The sequence below is a fragment of the Ostrea edulis genome, chromosome 1, assembly GCF_947568905.1.
Source record: "Ostrea edulis chromosome 1, xbOstEdul1.1, whole genome shotgun sequence".
Taxonomy (NCBI): Eukaryota; Metazoa; Mollusca; class Bivalvia; order Ostreida; family Ostreidae; genus Ostrea; species Ostrea edulis.
In genome coordinates this window covers 12960555-12979996 of record NC_079164.1, presented here as the reverse complement: position 1 = coordinate 12979996, position 19442 = coordinate 12960555, and the positions used below count along the sequence as shown (strand labels likewise).

The window sequence follows — 19442 nt, the reverse complement described above, 5'->3', positions numbered from 1 at the left end:
CAGAGCACAGCTGAGAGTAAGGAGACAAAAGGCGTCTGAAAGTTTGCCAGAGATGGGTCAAGACGTACGGAGGCTTGTTAACTTAGCTTACCCGACTGCTCCTGATGACGTAAGGGAAATACTGGCCACAGAACAGTTCTTGGATGGATTACATAGTTCAGAGATGCGTCTCAAGATAAAACAGGCAAGACCTGTAAACCTGAATGATGCGATACAGCGAGCTGTTGAACTAGAAGCATACAACAGGGCAGAGAGTCGCCGGATAGATGCTGTCAGAGTCATGAGTGGAAGTTCTGTAGACTTGCCCAAGGAGTCCAAACTTGATCAATTCATGGAGACAGTAGAAAAGAACATGCTATCATTACAGCGTGATATTAGGGATTTGAAACAATGGAAGTTTCAGTCACAAGGTCAAAAACGTATGCCGCATACATCCACTAAGGATCAAGCAAGAAAATGTTACAACTGCAGATCCGATAAGCATCTTAAAAGAAACTGTCCGCAGTTAAGTAAAGAGCTGGAGCACAGTAGTAATTCAAGAGAGACAGAACACAAGAGGACTGATGCAGGTCTAGGGAAAGATAATAACGCATGTGACCAATATTCTAGAGTTGTACATTCAATAAACGAAAAGGGGGTTTATGTCACAGCTCGTATCCATGGAATGGATACATACCTGCTATTTGACACAGGTGCTACAGTGTCCTTGCTATCTACTATTTGTTATGATAACATTGCAAGAGCTACAGGCCAATCTTTGACTAAAGTTGACAGAGATGTATTATCAGCTAGTGGATCAGCACTAAAGGTGCTGGGAAAGGTTGCAGTAGATTTTAACCTGGACGGAACTGCGTTACAACATGAAATGATCATAGCTGATATAACAGTAGATGGAATTCTTGGATTAGATTTCCTGGTTAGGCATAAGGCGGTCATTGACATGTGCTTGCATCAGATATCAATCTCTGGTACAGAACACCCTATCAAACTGGAAGGGTCCGCAAGCTCATATAAAGTAGCCATCGTACATAGAGTCACAGTGCCACCTAGATCAGAACTGATGGTAGAAGGACAGATATGTACCGGTTCGGATGGAGGACTGCCAACCCAAGCTGGACTGATAGAGCCATCAGAAAAATTTCAAAGTCAGGTTCTTGTTTGCTGGCCAAAACACTTGTCCGTAGACAGAACACCGTGCCGCTTCGTATCATGAATATCTCAGAGGATAGTAAAACCATATACCCAGGTACGGTTGTTGGAAAATTATCCTCGATTGATGAGGCTTTGTCAGGAGAACATCAGGATCTGGATGGAAACAGTGATATGTCATCATATCTGCAAGAGCTTTACACTAAGACAACACCCCGAAAGGCTAAAGAGAAATGCCCTGTGTGTTTTACAGAGCTAGATGACAAAGAAGCTTGGTCAAAGCATGTACTTAGTTGTGCCAGCAGCGTTCTGGTTTGTAAAGCTTGTCATGTATCCTTTAAGAAAAAAGAGTACTTACAGAAACACATGCGACACAAACACCCCGGTGCCTCTTCCACATCATGAAAGGGAATAGCTGAGGATGAAGACAGTGACTGGGATGTAGACCCAGAGGTCCAGGTTGGAGAAGAGAGAGTCGAAGCCACAGAGAAGGAGATGGAAGCTGGACCGTCCTTGTCTGGTAATGAAGAACTGATTACTGGCCGTGTTATTCGCAAAAGAATATCTCCAAGTCCAGTCCTTACCTCCAGAAAAGTCACTAGTCGGGAAGAGGAAGTAGTACAGAGGAAGAGTGTTGATACTAGTATTCAGACAGTCTCGTATGAACCCATCCGAGTGAATAAGCCAGCAGATATGAAAGAACAGGGTACTCAGACAGATGGATACCATCGACGGGTCAAAGAAGTCGTCATCACTAAGTATCATGAAAACGGACAAAACGTCAAGCGAATAAGAAAGAGTGAAGAGGTTTTTTTAATATGTAAAGGATTATCGGCAGCCGTACTGTAACATTAAAAGACAGTTGTTTCATTGTTGTGACATATCCAATGCTATGCTTGTTCAAATTTCAATCACCAGGAAGGTGCGAAAAATTCATCACTCATCTTGTACATTCTTCATGTTTGTTTACTCATCTATTTTAAATAAAGATTATCATGTATATTGTATCATGTGAGGACACATGAGGCATCGAGGCGTGGGTAATGTGACAAATTGAGATCGGGTTCGGGATGTATCATAACCTGTTGGAGGCTAAATATAACGCTTACGTCAACCGGGCTTTATCGTAAGGCATTACGATAGCATCCGAGGGTAGTTCGGGTGCTCAGTAGTATAAATACGGGCGTTCTGGCAATAGATCGCAGTTCATTTTTCGGAGCTCGACAGGAGAGAAGGTGCGACAATATTTAATACGGTGTGTATTAATGTAATTCAGTATACGGTGGCGAGTATACTGGTCTAAAGGATAATAATAAAGTATTTCCTCTGTTATTGCCTTATTGGTGTCGAGATTTGTCCGGTTGTAGTAGGACGTACATACTACACAAGTATCTGTCCGGTAGTGGATACAGACTAGCATAGGTCCCAGCCTTGTTTACCCATACCTTATAGGTTTCATTGCTATGTGTGATTAGGATAGGTAATCCTGAAAACTATTTGTATATATTGACTCGTTATCTTAGTTGTTCATTTGTTTTAAATACATATTCATTCATCAATAATCATACTTACCCCAGACTGGTCCGAATCATCGAACCTAAACACGTTACACAATCTTTCTTGACGAGAAATTTCTTTCAATCATTTTATCTGTTTTCATTCACGTACACATGTATATAAGATGTATAGGTTTATTCAACATCTGTCTTTGGGAAGAGGCAAATGTATTTTAACGGCACTCAGAATGAATGTACAAAAATAGCAAAACAGACGCGACCATTTTATATTCATTTTCAATAAAATTGATAGAGCAATGAATTAATAAAACTTGATTAATCAATATTCCATGACGATGTAATTTGATTTTTATACATTTCAGTACATCAAATTACTTCCCTAGAGTTTAAGGAAAGCAATCGAGACGTCACATAAGTATTTGTTTGTCTACAAGTACTGATATCAATTATATGAAATATTTACACTTCCTAATACGATATATCTGTTCATTTTTACAAGTAAGGCAAATGACACCGCAGGATGAAATTAACAGATATTTCATTGATTTACATTCTCATTGGTGTCTACGTTGCTGAATGCTGCACAGATTTGTATAAACCTTTTTGTTTTAATTGATTTTTTTTAAAACAAAGATTTGTATCGTCTAGATTACGTAAAGCCTATGGACTGAAGTTAAAAATTCAGTAAAATTAATAAATTATTTTATTTCTACCGTAGGGACACTGGGAAATGCTGCTTCAATTTTTATGAGAATAAAAGCGGTGTCTGTGAAGGTGAGTGAGTGGATATAACTAATCACATCGATCCATATGTTGTGGCCTTTCTTTATTTGGGTTTTTTGTTTGTTTCTACGTCCCATTTGAAAATTTATCATTTATATGGATATATCATAAGATGTAGATAAATTCCCACAGATTTTAATTTATTTATAGCGTTCGATGCTGCATATGTGAGAGTTCTTTATCGTGTCAATGACTATCGTGACACGAAACTATGATTTTAAGGTTCATGCACGAGACACCCGCGAATTTTACTACTAATGACAGACGCTTGGTGGAGAAACAGTTGCCACTTATGCTATGCCAGAAGTCGTAGATATGACTCGCCACCGCTATGTGAATTGTAATTAGATAAAGATAGAACATTGAGTTATTCAAATATGTCAACAGAATGTCCATTTGGAACGTTTGGTGAGAACTGTGGTGGACGATGCCCTCCCGGATATTTTGGGAGACTATGTCAAGAAATATGTTCTTGTGAGGCTGAGGAATGTAATCTAGTAAATGGCTGTTCGTCTCAAACAGGTATGTTCTTATCAGTTCTGTAGGGATGCATTAATGTAACTTTCTATACCAATAACGTCATCATATTCATCAAATAATATAGAAAATATGGTTTATTAGTTCTTCCACGTGTTCAATATCAGCTCATAGTATATCAAATTCTGTAAAATACATGTGTTGTTCTACCAATTGTTTTTATTATACTTAGATTGATATATACAAGGGCTCTCGTATATTAAAAGGTGAATATAGCAAACAGTAATCTATCCCATAATACCTAGAAGGAATACAAAATAGAGAGGTGTGCTAACATGGACACCTGGATAGGTACCATAGAGATGGAATCAGGTGCCTAGGAGGACGAGACATTCCCTGTCGACCGGTTACACCCGCCGTGAACACTATCTCTTGATTAGGTAAACGGAACATTCCCTAGTTGAAACCAGTATACCAAGAAAGGATTTAACAATTGGTTCGAAACATTTTAGACATTATTTGACTCGATGCCATGTTGCATTGGAAACAAGATCGTTATAACCACAAAAATTTTGCAAAATGCTGATTTTAAACGGGACTGTTTATATGTATTTTTCCGATTAACTAAAAATGATGTTCCATAACAATCAATCTTAATTTCTCGATCAAAGTGTATCAATATTTCTAATCATGTGTCTCTTAAGCCCCATCCCGTGTGGATCCGGTTTCGAATCTGTCCTCTGGACCCCTTGCTTGTCGTGAGAGGCAACTAAATGGGTGAACCCTCGGATGAGACCGCAAAACCGAGGTTCTGTGTCATAGAAGGTGTTGCACAATAAAGACTCTCCCTGCTCAAAGGCCGTAAGCGCCAAACATAAGCCTAAATTGTGCAGTACCTCACCGGCAATGGTGACGTCTCCATATGAGTGAAATGTTCTCCAGAGGGACATTAAACAATATACAATCAACCAATCAATCTCTTAAACCCTATCAAGATTTGCCCATTTATATTTCAAACCATCCAACAACACTCATGATGTATTATTGTTGAATTATACCAGGAAACATTCACAAATGACCGCAACATAAATCAAATCTATTAACTGGAGTGGCTAGCTGTAAAATATTTCAATTGGTGAAACAAGCATTAAATTTTGCATGAATGTTCCTTGTCAAGTAATCAAATAGTAAATAGCGTTAACCATTCGGGTTTCAACCATTTTCAAGATGGCCGCCATGCTTTTCAAAGTGACGTCCATTTTCGTAATACTCATATGGGTTTTAAATTTCTTGGGGGTAATGATTTGATTTCCTAAAGAATGCTCTATCAATATTTGGTCCCTCGAACGATTAAAGGGTCATTTCAAGTATATATGCACATGAATACAGGTGGTAACTGTTTTATTGGATCAAACTAACAAATCTGCAGAACAGTTACAGCTGCATGAATTAGTGCACGGTAATCCTGACCTGAGACATTTGCAGTTGCCAGATCAACTTATTGTTATTGTTAGACCGTTCTTGACATACTGATTTCTACTACAGATAACTCCGTTTACTTTATGAAGATAAAGGGCTCACGGCGGGTTTGATCGGTTGATAGGGGATGCTTACTCCTCCTAGGCACCTAATCAGAAATTTTGTATTGCTTATAGGAGGTATGAGGTTGATCACTGTTCGTTATTTTCACCTTTGATTTAATACCCACGTCTAAGGAGTTGATGCTGCTATTAGATGTCCAGTATGGAACCCAAAGCCCACTTTTCCCAAACCATCTGGATGGTAATGGAAACGTTTGCGTCTTGCATAAAGATCTGCTTAAAATGCTAAACAAGAGGTTGACTGGCATAGTAGGGGATTTACGGCTAAAGAGATCAAAATGTACATCAATTACTTCATTGATACTAATGGACTGGAAATGCATGATGACTACAAATAATTTGAGTACATTGATTTCATTTTAAGTCAAACTGGCATATACAGACCTTAAGCTACGTAATACCTCTGTTGCGTAACGAAACACACCTCAAAACCCTTCCTGCTGTCTATCTACTTTTTCCAACAAATGCTGTCACGGTATCATCACCTGTGAATGCATGAAGAAACGGTAATGCTTGTCATTACGTCACACTAAGTTATCCAGTTTGTATCCACATCTGATCGATTTTGAAGTCCTATCACACAGCCACACCAGTATCAGAACTAACAATGATAATTGAATTGTTACCTCCACTTCTATGCGTCATGTTACCATACTTGTGGTTACAGGGTGATATGAAATACGCGTGTTACCTTACTTGTGGTTACAGGGTGATATGAAGTCAGTATCTGTTGATTTGTTGCTGACAACTTTTTCTTCTTTAGTTACGGCAAAAGTTGCGTGTGGATTGATATGCACAGATTTGTCATTTGAATAACAAAACAGCTCAGTTTCTGTTTTTATCACACCAAATGTAAATTGTTCCATGAATTTGGTTGTGTATTGTTTCCGGTCACCTTTTGTATGTAGCCTAGACCGTGTTAACTTATGGTTTACCCTTATGGCTATCATCATAGTATATATCAAAGACTACATAAACCCTCAAACGGATTTGTGTCATAGATTGTATGTGCTGAAGTGAGGGATAATGTCATTGGCATACTCAACAAAGGTACGACATTGTCCAGGTTGATTCGAGTTCTCTGAAGAAGCAATGTCGATAAGTAAAGAAGAATTGACCACTGGAGCATCATTTGGCAGCTCGTGACCAGCTTCCAACACGGACATCAACAGTGAATTTACACCAGTATTCAAACATCCATTTTGATATAGTGAGAGGAGAAATATGTCAGGAAAATATACTAAAGTCTTGTTTAAATTTACTGGCTTTCATTAATCCGGGTTTTGGTAAAGATTAAACAGGCAGCATTTAATTTTTGAAATAAGGTCCTAGAAAACTGAATGCTTATCATCACGAATTTCTTGAAGGATTACCTTTGTCTGATAATTTCAATATTTCGTCTAGAATTTTAGTTTCTATAATATATTTAGTATGCAAGGTGAAGTAATCTAAGCTATACAAATTCTCCTTCAAATGCGTTTCTTATTTCCGAAAAAGTAACAAAGGACAAGTAACCATGCAAATCCCATCCAGTCACCTTCTGTGAATGTAGGATATTTTTGTCAAGCTTGCCAATCCCCAAAATCGAACACTTTTTTTAACATTAGATACTACATAAAAGGTTTGCCTCATCTTCCAATTAAACGTTTCCAACAAATCATGTTTCTGCAACAAACTCCATCTAAATATTTCAGCTCAAAAGTTTCAAATCTGATTCTCTTAAATGTTGCATAATGGATACATTATTTAGTACAATCTTTAAATCATACTTCAGTGACACTTGTATTCTCCAATTTCTAATCGCTATTAGAGGAGTTCTTCAATCTGATATGGATTCTCTCCCCCTTCATTTTTTACCTAACGGTCAATACGTGTTTTCAAGGTTATGTATAATCAACATAATGTTTCTTATTAGGATTTGAAGAATTGACGACAATTGATGTCGAAGAAGAGCTGCACAATTTCTACTTTGTACATTTTTCTTAAATACGTTTTTCCAAAAGATATTGAAAAAATACATGATGTCATAGTATTCAGTTGCAGATCAAAAGATTTTATGAAAGGGGAGTGGCTTGAATTTCACGAAACCAAAAAAGAAAAAAGGAAAGGAAAAAGATAAGCGTAACCAAATCATTGGACAATGGAAAGTTGTTGGAATATATTTTGGAATTATTATAATGAACGCCTAAAATCCAAATGATATTCGTGAAAACTAAGGAAGACTAGACCCCCATAGGGGGTGTTTTTCCTAACTCCACTTTAATGTATCTATATGAAAAGATGAAGATAACAAACAACGTTAAATTATATAACTCCTATAAAGAATTCAAAATTAAGAGTGGAGCAAACACAAATCCCCTGGACATATCAAAGGTAGGATTAGATGCCCAGGAGAAATAAGCATCCCCTGTCCACCGGTCAAACTCGCCGTAAGCCTTGTGTCTTGATCATGTAAACGGAAATACCCGTAGTAAAACTCAGCATGTAAAAACAGCTTCCATTTGTTATGAAACAAATCATACTGCATTTTACGCAATGACAGATTGTACAATGTACTGTTGAATTAGATAGTTATAGTAACCATACGATTTGCGAATTGTTGACTTTAAACGATACCGTTAAAACTCCTGTGACATCAACTTATTCGTCAGTAGCCTGCCTCGATTTAAAAACTCACCATATGCAAAAGCACCATCTCCTCAATTTTTCATTATCCAAAACAAGTATTCACCGTAAATCTGGATTTTGTGGTGTCAACTTATTTTTGCTGATTTTGGAGAAAAAATATCTTTGGGTTTTATGCATGAAAGCCAAGATAACGAACCACCAGTGATCAATGCAAGGTGAAGATAACGAACAGTGATCAATTTCATAACTCCTATAAGCAATACAAATCGATAGTTGGGCAAACAAGGACCCCTGGACACCCCAGAGGTAGGATCAGGTGCCTAGGAGGAGTAAGCATCCCCTGTTGACCGGTCACACCCACCGTGAGCCCTATATCTTGATCAGGTAAACGGAGTTATCCTCAGTCAAAATCAGTGTGCCAAGAACGGCTCAACAAACGGTATGTTTGCCCAACTATCTATTTTGTATTGCTTGTAGAAGTTATGAGATTGATCACTGTTCGTTATCTTCACCTTGCATGAAACACGTCAGACAACAATTGACCCAATGCGAGATTGTATTTACGAACTAGATCGTTATAACGACCATAGAATTTGCGAAATGCTGACTCCAATTGAGACTGTTGAAACCCCTGTACCATCAACTTGTTTGTCAATAGCTTACCTCGATTTAAAAACTGACTATACCCAGAACAAGCTCTTGCATATCGAATCAGTTGAGTTATATAAACACCATATGCAAGTGATAATGGAATAGTGCTACATAAATATTGGAAGTTGACGATGGAGAAGCTGAAATCATCCCGTTTGTCATACAGTTGAGTTGTCAGTTTGCCGTTAATGTCTACTTTCATTAACATATCTAAGTATGAAGCAGAAGTGGACGACTCTATTGTGTCCTTTAAATCGAGCTCACAGAGATATATCAAATTGACAAATGAATGAAAGCTATCATTGTTAATAGACAAAACGTCATCGATATATCAAAATGTCGAATTGAAGGCCACAGCGAGAGATTTTTTCTTCTCGCGTAGAAGTTTTTGAGTACATTCTGCTTCATATGAATATAGAAACAGGTCAGCTAACAAAGGGGCACAATTGGTGTCTCATAACTCCTATAAGGAATACAAGATAAAGAGTTGGGTAAACACGGACACCGGACTCACCAGAGGCGTGACCAGGTGTCTAGGAGGAGCAAGCATGCCCAGCCGACATATATTCATCAAGCTTTCTTGTTTCAAAACTTTGTTAAAAATCACATCAAAACATTCTTCCTCACAAACTGGGTTTTACTACAGCTGGAGTAAAACAGAATTTATAACAAATATTTTCAGGTCGGAGATTTGTTTTATTGCTTTCGATGTTTCATTCTAATTTGCATGCCTACCTACGTTAGCGCGATTTTTTCGGCGTCGCTAATTGAGAAGAATTTTTGATTCTTCATTTAGAATATTTTTGGTCGAAAAATCCAAATTTAGTTTCTCATAAATTTAAAGAATACCTTTCTCTTTCACGGAAAATCGGCTTAGTAGAAATATTTTCTAAATTCTAGCCCCTGATCGTCAAGGTTAAAACTACGGAACTTTTTAAAAAAATTAATTGTCATGCACGATTTATCCCTTAAATTGGCCACTCATCAACCTGTTTACATCTGTCAAGGATGAATTGCCATTTACTGGTTGCCGGGGAAGCATTTCTAACAAATGACAGCTTCTTAATGATTTATGCTATTTTCACAACTTTCTGAATCACTTCTTCCTTTTAGGCACCTGATCCCGACTCTGGCATGTCCCGGGGTCCATGTTTGCCAAACTCTCTATTTTGTATTACTTATCGGACTTGTGAGATTGATCATCGTTTGTTATTCTTGCCTTTTATGCATAAATTTATTATAACCACCTTTAATACAGATTGGCCATCAAAGGCAATGAAAGTCAATCCCATTTTTTCAACAGGACCACAACAAATCTCCCCAAAAAGACCACGACCAGTTCCTCCAACTACTTGGAAAAACACAGCATTTATCATGATAGGAAGTATTGGAACGTGTGTTATTGTTGGAATGATGTATTGCGGTAAATCCTGGTAAGTTGGATACTCGGTGAATAATACTTGTAAACCAGTACATGTATTTATGATCTGACGAAAATATTTGTTAGAGTGTTAGGGTCACTGTGATCCAAAGTATATCACAATATATCCCATACCTTTAATATCTTAGCCAGCTGCTTATACCAGTATGAGTAAATCAAATTGCAATGCTGCCAATAGGTTGTATCATAAAAATGCTAGTTTTGTCTTCTCAAACTCGTAATTACTATGTTAACACCAGTTTTAGTATTTTTTTATGCCTTTTTCTATGTATATATTTTTCTTTATTTCATATTTGTATTGTTTTACACATAAAGCGCTTTAGGGTAATTGTCTTTCAACATGTAAAGCGGTCTAGGATAATTGTATAGATTAAATAAAGCGCTAAATAAATGTATAATAATAATAATAATGACTTAACGCATTGCATCAATTTAATAATCAATTCTGTGAATTTGAAATAGAATGTAAACTTTTTGTTTTTCATGGTAAATTAAACAAACCTGTCTATTACGAGCATTTTACCATTGCATCCATTATGATTTTCTTAAGTGTGTAACGAGCATGCCTTCTTCAATTGTAATAATCCTTCATTAATTTTCCTATCATTACATGCATTGTCCATACATCACCAGTTCATTTCTATTCAAGGTACTTTAGAAACAGAGTACATACGTCGTTGACTGGTAGAACGAACAATACAGAATCTTCAGGTATAGACCTAAGTTTCAGAGTAAAAATCACAGTGAAATATGCTGATAAGAGAAAAGTTTTAACATTATGGTTTTTAAAATTGCACGGATGGTTTTGTAAAATCACAGAACAGTGCGATATGATACTTTTTTTCTCCAGTTTCCTACCATGTGGTAAACGCTTTAAACAGAAACGCTTTAGGAGTGGAACGCTACGTAAATGAGAGACAACAATCCGAGATAGATCGCCAAAGTAATCATGGAGATGTTTTGTTACAAGATAAATGGACATATCATAATGGCGAGTGTTGCATGCCAGGAAACAGCAACATTTACTGCGATTTAAATCATGATTTCTATGAAAACAACTCCGGCTTCCTGGGAGATGGTTCAGGTTGTGATGGTTGTAGAATCTTTTTTCACTTTATCATTGTGGATTACTATATTGATACAACATGTCAAAAATCATTGCATTGATACGTTGACACAATAACATAATAATTTCAGATACCGAAGTAGAACAGGGAAGTGATGTCTTCCAAAGAAGGAACACTGGTTCTGCATGTACCAATAACGGAGTAGTCTTTAACCGGGAGATGCCCCAACGTGATAAAAATCACGAGGATATAAAGAATGAAACAGCAGAATCTATGTCTTCAGTCTCAAAGACTTCCGAGGGACAGATGGGATTTCAAATATCTAAAAGAGTTCCTGACTACAAATTCAGACCTTACAGTTCAATAAAGTACAACAGATACAAATCAAAGACTGGGTACGACCAACAAAGCGCACCCTACCAATCTTTGTTATTTTGTGAAACAGGTGAGAACGACATTTTTATCTCTCAGTGTAAGATTTACAGAGACATAACGAAATGAATCGGAAAATCCGAGACTAAGCAAAGACATCTCAATCAACGATTTATTCTATGATTTTGAAAGTAGTCGTCATTATTCTGCCCTGATGGAATTTGAGAATTAATCACGAAAATTATATATATTTTGTTTTTAAAGAGGAAAAAGAAACAGACATTTTACATGAAGAACCATATCAAGATACTATACCCAACTCTAGAGGTAAGTTTTCAGCAATGACACATTAGGGATACACACTTATGAATTAAATGTTACTTGTAACATTACTAACGTAATACAAATATTAAAAACAAAATGAAATAAATTTATTGAAAGGTGTATTATAAAGTACACATTTCTTCTAGATTGATATGGCATCTTTTTTAAGATATCATAATTATTCAAAATTTAAAAAATATTAGTACATTATTATTACACCACTCAGCAAGTGAAGAAGGGTTACCGTGTGTTTCAAACTTGAATCAAACTTATGCTAGAAGTGAATATTTACACAATAATCGATCCTAAAGCAAAATTTCATATCGGTATAACCACTGACGATAATGACCGATAAATCTAACGAAAACAGTGACAGTCATTATGAAGAATTGAGTGTGTACGGAATTAAGCAACCCAACCACCAAAATGTGGAAACTGTATAGTGAACACAAATTTGCAAGTATTTTTCTTTCGAATATGTAACCCCGTAATTTCAGATGAAGGCAAGGTGAAAATAACGAACAGTGATCAATCTCATAACTCCTATAAGCAATACAAAATATATAGTTGGACAAACACGGACCCCTGGACACACCAGAGGTGGGATCAGGTGCCTAGGAGGAGTAAGCATCGCCTGTCGACCGGTCACACCCACCGTGAGCCGTATATCCTGATCAGGTAAACGGAGTTATCCGTAGTCAAAATCAGTATGGCAAGAACGGCCTAACAAGTCAGACAGAATTTGACCCAATTTGTAAATCTTACCTAATCAATAAGTCAGACCGGCACTTTGTAAATCTCGCGTTATCAACGTTCTAAATCTCGCTTAATAACTTAGTCAGACAGGCACTTTGCAAATGAAAGATGAAGATAACAAACAGTGATCAATTTCATAACTCCTATAAGCAATACGAAATAGAGAGCTGAGCAAACAGGGATCCCTGGATATACCAGAGGTGGGATCAGGTGCCTAGGATGAGAAAGCATCCCCTTTCGACAGGTCTCACCCGCTGTGAGTCCTATCTCTTGATCAGGTAAATGGAGTCTTCTACAGTCAAAATCAGTGTGCCAAAAACGGTATAACAATCGTTATGAAACACGTCAGACAGCATTTGACCCAATGCGAGGTTGTATTGACGAACTAGATCGTTATAACGACCATAGAATTTGCGAAATGCTGACTTCAACCGAGACTGTTGAAACCCCTGTACCATCAACTTATTTGTCAGTAGCTTACCTCGATTTAAAAACTGACTATACGCAGAACAAGCTCTTGTATATCGAATCACAATATGTGGGAAACACGATTAAATACAAACGACAGAATTGTGTGTGTAAATCGTTATACATTTTCGTATTCTTAAAAAAAATCGCGGGCACGTTAAAGCAGGTCATGTTTCATTTATGCACGTAAATCACACATACTTTAAAATCTGTCGTACTCAAAGGAAACTATTAACCTTCACGAAAATCCTTACAAAGAAAGATTCATTGCAGGATCCAGTAAATGTTCTACAAAGCCCAAATATTTGCTCCTCACCAAAATCTCAACAGCTTTGAAGGAGAAACTTTAAACACACTGTGTCACAACATATGTTATAAATGGTGTCAATCAAATGTGGACTCTAAAAATTCTAAAGAATGTTTAGTTAAAGTTTTTTGCAAACCAATATCAAAACGTATGGCTTTCATGCTTTACACGACCATTCCTAACGATGAATTATTACTAAACTTTTTGACACCATACACTGTTGCCTCTTTAACGAAAATTGAAGAAGAAAATATTCATATCTGGTGATTGATATTAATTTGTTAAACACCACCCTTATTCCATGCACATATACTCTGGATTTGTAATTAAAGATATCCTACATTTTCTCATTGAAAAATATCTTCGTGGTCGTTGGTGATCAAGTCTCCCAACAGTTTGTTGGAATTCCCATGGGCATGAATTGAGCTCCTTTGTTAGCTGACATGTTTTTATATTCTTATGAGGCAGAATGTATTAAAAAGCTTCCACATAAGAAAAAATCTCTTCTTATGGCCTTCGATTTTAGCTTTATATATATCGACTACGAACTATCGATCAACAATACTCATTTTCAATTCATATGTCGATTCGATATATCCCTATAGACTTGAACTAATGGACACAACAGAGTCGTCAAAATTTCCTTCGTAAGTTGATATGTAATTGACAATTGATATTGACGACAAGCTAACAACTCAACTTTGTGACAAACGGGATGATTTCAGCTTCCCTGTCATCAACTTCCCAAATTTATGTAGTAATATTCCATTATTACCTTCATATGGTGTTTGTATGTAAAACTTATACGGTACCAATTTTGATGCACCAGATGCGCATTTCGACAAATAATGTCTCTTCAGTGATGCTCAACCGAAATGTTTGAAATCCGAAATAACTATGAAGTTTTAGAGCTAAATATAACCAAAAACAGCGTGCCAAAAAAGTGGAGCCAAATTCGTCCAAGGATAACAGCTATGCATGAGGGAGATAATCCTTAATTTTGAAATGAATTTCTAAATTTTATAACAGCAATTAAATATACATCCGTATTTTCAAGCTAGTAACGAAGTACTTAGCTACTGGGCTGTAGAGACCCTCGGGGACTACCAGTCCACCAGCAGAGGCCTCGACCCAGGGGTCATAATGTAAAACTTATACGGTATTATTCGATACGCAGAAGCTTCCTCTACGTATGGTCAATTTCTAAATCGAGGTAGGCCACTGAAAAAGACGCTGATGTTACAGGAGTTTCAGCATTCCCGTATAAAGTCAACATTTTGCAAAGTCTATGGTCGTTATTATAATTTAGTTTGCCAATACAACCTACCTTCGGGTCAAATGCTGTCTGACATGTTTCATACCGACTGTTAGGCCATTTTTGACACACTAATTTTGACAATGGATAACTATGTTTACCTGATCAAGATATAGGGATCACGGTGGCCTGATGACAGGGGGTGCTGTCTCCCCCTAGGTACATAATTCAAACTCTGGTATATTCAGGGGCCCATGTTTACCCAACTCTTTATTTTGTAATTCTTAAAGGAGTCCTTATATTGATCATTGTTAGGGATCTTCATATTGAAAAACAAATTCTTGCTGTTGTCTTCAATTCGACATTTAGATATATTGACGACGTTTTGTCTATTAATAATAACTTCCATTCATATGTCGATTCGATATATCCCTGTGAACTCGAAATAAAAGACACCACAGACTCGTCCACTTCTGCTTCATACTTAGATACATTGTATTATATCGAAAGTAGACATTAACGACAAACTGACAACCGAACTATATGAAAACGCGATGATTTCAGCTTCTCCATCGTCAACTTCCAATATGTATGTACCAACATTTTATTACCACCTGCACATGGTGTTAATATCTCAGGTTTTAAATCGAGACAAGCTACTGACAGACAAGTCGATGGTACAGATATTTCAACAGTCTCGGTTAAAGTAAGCATTTCGCAAATTCTATGGTCGTTATAACGATATAATTCGTTATAATACCTGATTAGGATATAGCGCTCACGGCGGGTGTGACAAGTGGACAGGAAATGTTTACTCCTCCTAGGCATTAGATCCAACGTCTGGTGTGTCTAGGGTTCCATGTTTGTCCAACTATTTATTTTGTATTGCTTATAAAAAGTATGAGATTGATCACTGTTCGATATGTTCACCTTTCATAATACTTTCTTTCTCTAGTTTCCTTCCATGTGGTAAATGGTTTAAACAGAAACTCCTCAGCAGTGCAAAATGACGTAAATGAGAGACAACAGTTCGATTTAGATTGGCAAAGTAATTATGGAGGTGCTTGTTTACAAGAGAAATTGACATATCATAATGATCAGTGCTGTATATCAGGAAACAACAACATTAACTGCGATTTAAACCATGATGTCTATGAAAAACGCACCAGCTTCGTGGGAGATGGTTCGAGTTGTGATGGTTGTAGAATCTTTTTCTCTTAAACAGCATGGAATACTACATGCAATTAACATGACAAATATCATTATATTGATAGGTTAAGATGTGTAGCATGATAATTTCAGATAGCGAAATAAGGCGGGGAAGTGGTGCCTTTGAAACAAGGAACAATGGTTCTGTATGTACAAGCAACGGAGTAGTGATTAAAAGGGAGAAGGCCCAGCGTGATAAAAATCATGACGACACAAAGAATGAAACATCAGACTCTTTGTCTTTGGGATTTCCAATATCTGAAAGGATCTCTGACTTCAAATCCAGACCTTACAGCTCAATAAAGTACAACAGATATGAATCAAAGACTGGGAACGACGAAAAGAGTGCGCCCTACGAATCCTTATTTTTTAAAAGAGGTGAGAACACTATTTCTATCGATCAATATAAGATTTACACAGACAAAACAAAATGAATTGGAAATCCAAACCTAAGTAAAGAATCGTATTCAAGGATTTATTTTCATGATTTTGATATTAATCGTCATGGAATTCCAGAAGTAAACGCAAATAATTCGATCTCTATTTCATTTGTAAAGAGGAAAAAGAGACAGACAGCTTACACGAAGAGCCATATCAAGATACTGCACCCAACTGTAGGGGTACGTTTTCAGCAATCGTACATAAAATAAGAAGATTTACATATGCATAGTTAACATTATTAATGTAATAAAAGTATTCAACATATTCCACCACGGTTATTGCAAAGATCAAAGGAATGCTGTGGTCACTATTCTATGATATACCTTCATACATATCAACTGAATATGAGAAAACTGATGCACATGTCGATGTATTTCCGTATTTTGCTAATGAAACAATAAAGTTGATGACTAATAATTCCAATTTAAAATTTAAAAAAATCAATCAATACATGTTGTAAAAGAAATTCATAAATGAAAGGCGAATATTCATGAAGGAACATATATCGAGCGACAAGTATCCTAAATGATTGAAGAACATTTGTCTTTCAAAAGCTGCATTCCAAAAGCGAAACACGTGTAAACATGGCGATGCACAATTTTTTCTTCAACTGTATTCAAAGTAATATATGTAGCCCGTTAACATCAAACTAAACACTTGAAATATTTTTTTCAAAGTAGATTTAGAATACCCCTACCATCTAGTCCTTTTTGTCAGCAAAAGATAATGTAGGCCGTTTCGGAAACTGCCATGACGTCACTGTGACCTAATTCGTAGCTGTATAGGAAAACGTTCAGTCGTATATTTCTGGGCCGTAGTAGCATAAAGATAAAGTTCGTGTTTTCTTCTATGTTGCAGGATAACCCTATTGGTCTCGGAATGCTGTTTGAATTATAAAAGCCTCAGTTAACGCCGCGGCTGTTGTATTTCAAAACAAAAATGTTTGACTTCAAGGGTTATCCTGCAATATACAAGAAAACGCGATCATTATTTCTTAAATCTATCTAAAATGGATTAATTGATGATGAAATACAAGATAATATTCGCAGTATTTTCAATAATTTATTTGTAGATGAAGTTCGTTTCAACACTCTCGAAACATTGGCAGTAAAAAATACAAGTTATTCCAGATTGGGTTCGGAAAAGAAAACATGTACTGACTTGATTTCCCACGATCTGGAATTCAGTAATTGCAATGTTTATTGCAATGAATATAGAAAATCTGCAAAAGAGAAGCCAATTGCTTATGATTTCACCAGAAAAGATACACACATAGAGAAAGAAGGCTCAGAACTGTGTGAGACGTCCGCATATCTGACAGCCTCGAGGGACGAACATAATCCTGACAAGGAGAATGTGACGGAATTACATCACAATGGTGCATCGCTAGTACATCCCTCAGCAGACGAGGAAAGAATATCGAGTGCTTCAAACGTCTATCACATTTGTGCTGGAGAGGAATATTTACCCAATCATCTGCCGTATAGCAAAATTCATATCGGTATAACCACTGACGATAATGACCGATTGCCGAATGAAAACAGTGACAATCATTATGAAGAACTGAGTGTCTACGAAGACATTCGCCATTCAGACCATCAACATGTGGAAACTGTATAGTTAACACAAAATGAGTGTAAACATGCAGTCATATTTAAAAAAGTACTTCCGGCAAATATGTTTTATGTTTCTTTAGAATATGTGAGTATAATTGTGAGTTATTGTTTTAAAATTCCATTACATCCTGAAAAACACAATAAAATAAAGACGACATAATTAGAATTGTGATTGATGTGTATCGTTCTATATTTCCAATATTGGTCGAACAAATCGCGGCTACGTTAAGGCAGGTAATATTCCATTACACGCTTACGTATGACAACATTACATGGCTGTTATAAAACGATAACAAATCTACCTCGATAAAACATGATAAAGTACAACACTACCCTAAATATATATATATATATATATATATATATATATATATATATGAAAGCACAAAAACCCAACAACACCCTACTATATATATATAAGATATGAACATCACTTTTGAGCTGTTTATGTTCAGCATGAACAGATTTGGATTATATTCATTTACTAAAACACCGTTTGTCTACATTGCTCCCATTTTGTTGCATAAAACAACTCCCAGCCTCTGTCACAGTAGTTATTGTGACGTACGTCAACACAGACATGACGTCACATTTCGTCTCACCCTGCCTTTTATCAACATTGCAAGGTGCACTGTATTTTGGAGGTAGGAGACCGCAAGATTGGGATGATAATCCACGTAAGTGTACAATCTTAATCCAAAGGTGTGACTTGCGAGATCTTTGTAACACAAGTTCTATTTTTTTCAAACCATTACGCTTTCTCGGTCGCGTGCTTATAGCTAGTTCATAATCCGTTCATAGTCAATGTGAACGGATTGTGTCGCGCACTGAAATTGGTTGGTTCATAGACGAAAATGTGATTTGCAATATATATATATATATATATATATATATATATATATATATATATATATATAGTGTTTAAAATCTCTATTTCTCAAATTCTATGGTCGTTATAACAATCCAGTTTGTCAATACAATATAGCATTGGCTCAAATGTTGTCTCACGTGTTTCATACCGATTGATAGACCATCTTAGTTCACTGATTCTGACTACATATTTCTCTGTTTATCTGATCAGATATAGGGCACGGCAGGAGTGACCGGTAAACAGGGGATGCTTACTCTCCTTAAACACCTGATCCTACCTCTGGTATATCCAGGGGTACGTGTTTGCCAAATTCTTTATTTTGTATTCCTTACAAGAGTTGAGATTGATATATCTTCATTATATTCATCTGTTATATATGGGTGTGGTCAATAGGAGAAGATATATGTTCATTAGCAATTAAAGATGGAATTGACTATACACAGCATACACAATTATACATATATGAAAACACTGGGAAATAAACATATCTTTCGAGGGCAAATATGAAG

The 19442-nt window shown here is 36.5% G+C and overlaps 1 protein-coding gene across 1 annotated transcript; it reads left to right on the top strand.

The window, feature by feature from the left end:
- The first annotated feature begins 3154 nt into the window (after positions 1-3154).
- Positions 3155-18234, top strand: LOC125664034 (uncharacterized). The gene is made up of 12 exons (XM_048896529.2): positions 3155-3257; positions 3385-3440; positions 3837-3971; positions 10110-10239; positions 10897-10958; positions 11098-11331; positions 11445-11759; positions 11951-12013; positions 15752-15994; positions 16099-16383; positions 16563-16625; positions 17519-18234. The coding sequence occupies exons 1-12, from the start codon at positions 3187-3189 to the stop codon at positions 18064-18066; spliced, it is 2205 nt and encodes a 734-aa protein (XP_048752486.2). The 5' UTR covers positions 3155-3186; the 3' UTR covers positions 18067-18234.
- The last annotated feature ends 1208 nt before the right edge of the window (positions 18235-19442 follow it).

Coding starts and splice junctions, on each gene's coding strand:
- LOC125664034 (XM_048896529.2), top strand. CDS start 3,187: ATGAAATTAACAGATATTTCATTGATTTACATTCTCATTGGTGTCTAC. Junction 3,258..3,384: donor GCTGAATGCTGCACAGATTT/GTATAAACCTTT, acceptor TTTCTACCGTAG/GGACACTGGGAAATGCTGCT. Junction 16,384..16,562: donor ATCCTTATTTTTTAAAAGAG/GTGAGAACACTA, acceptor TCATTTGTAAAG/AGGAAAAAGAGACAGACAGC.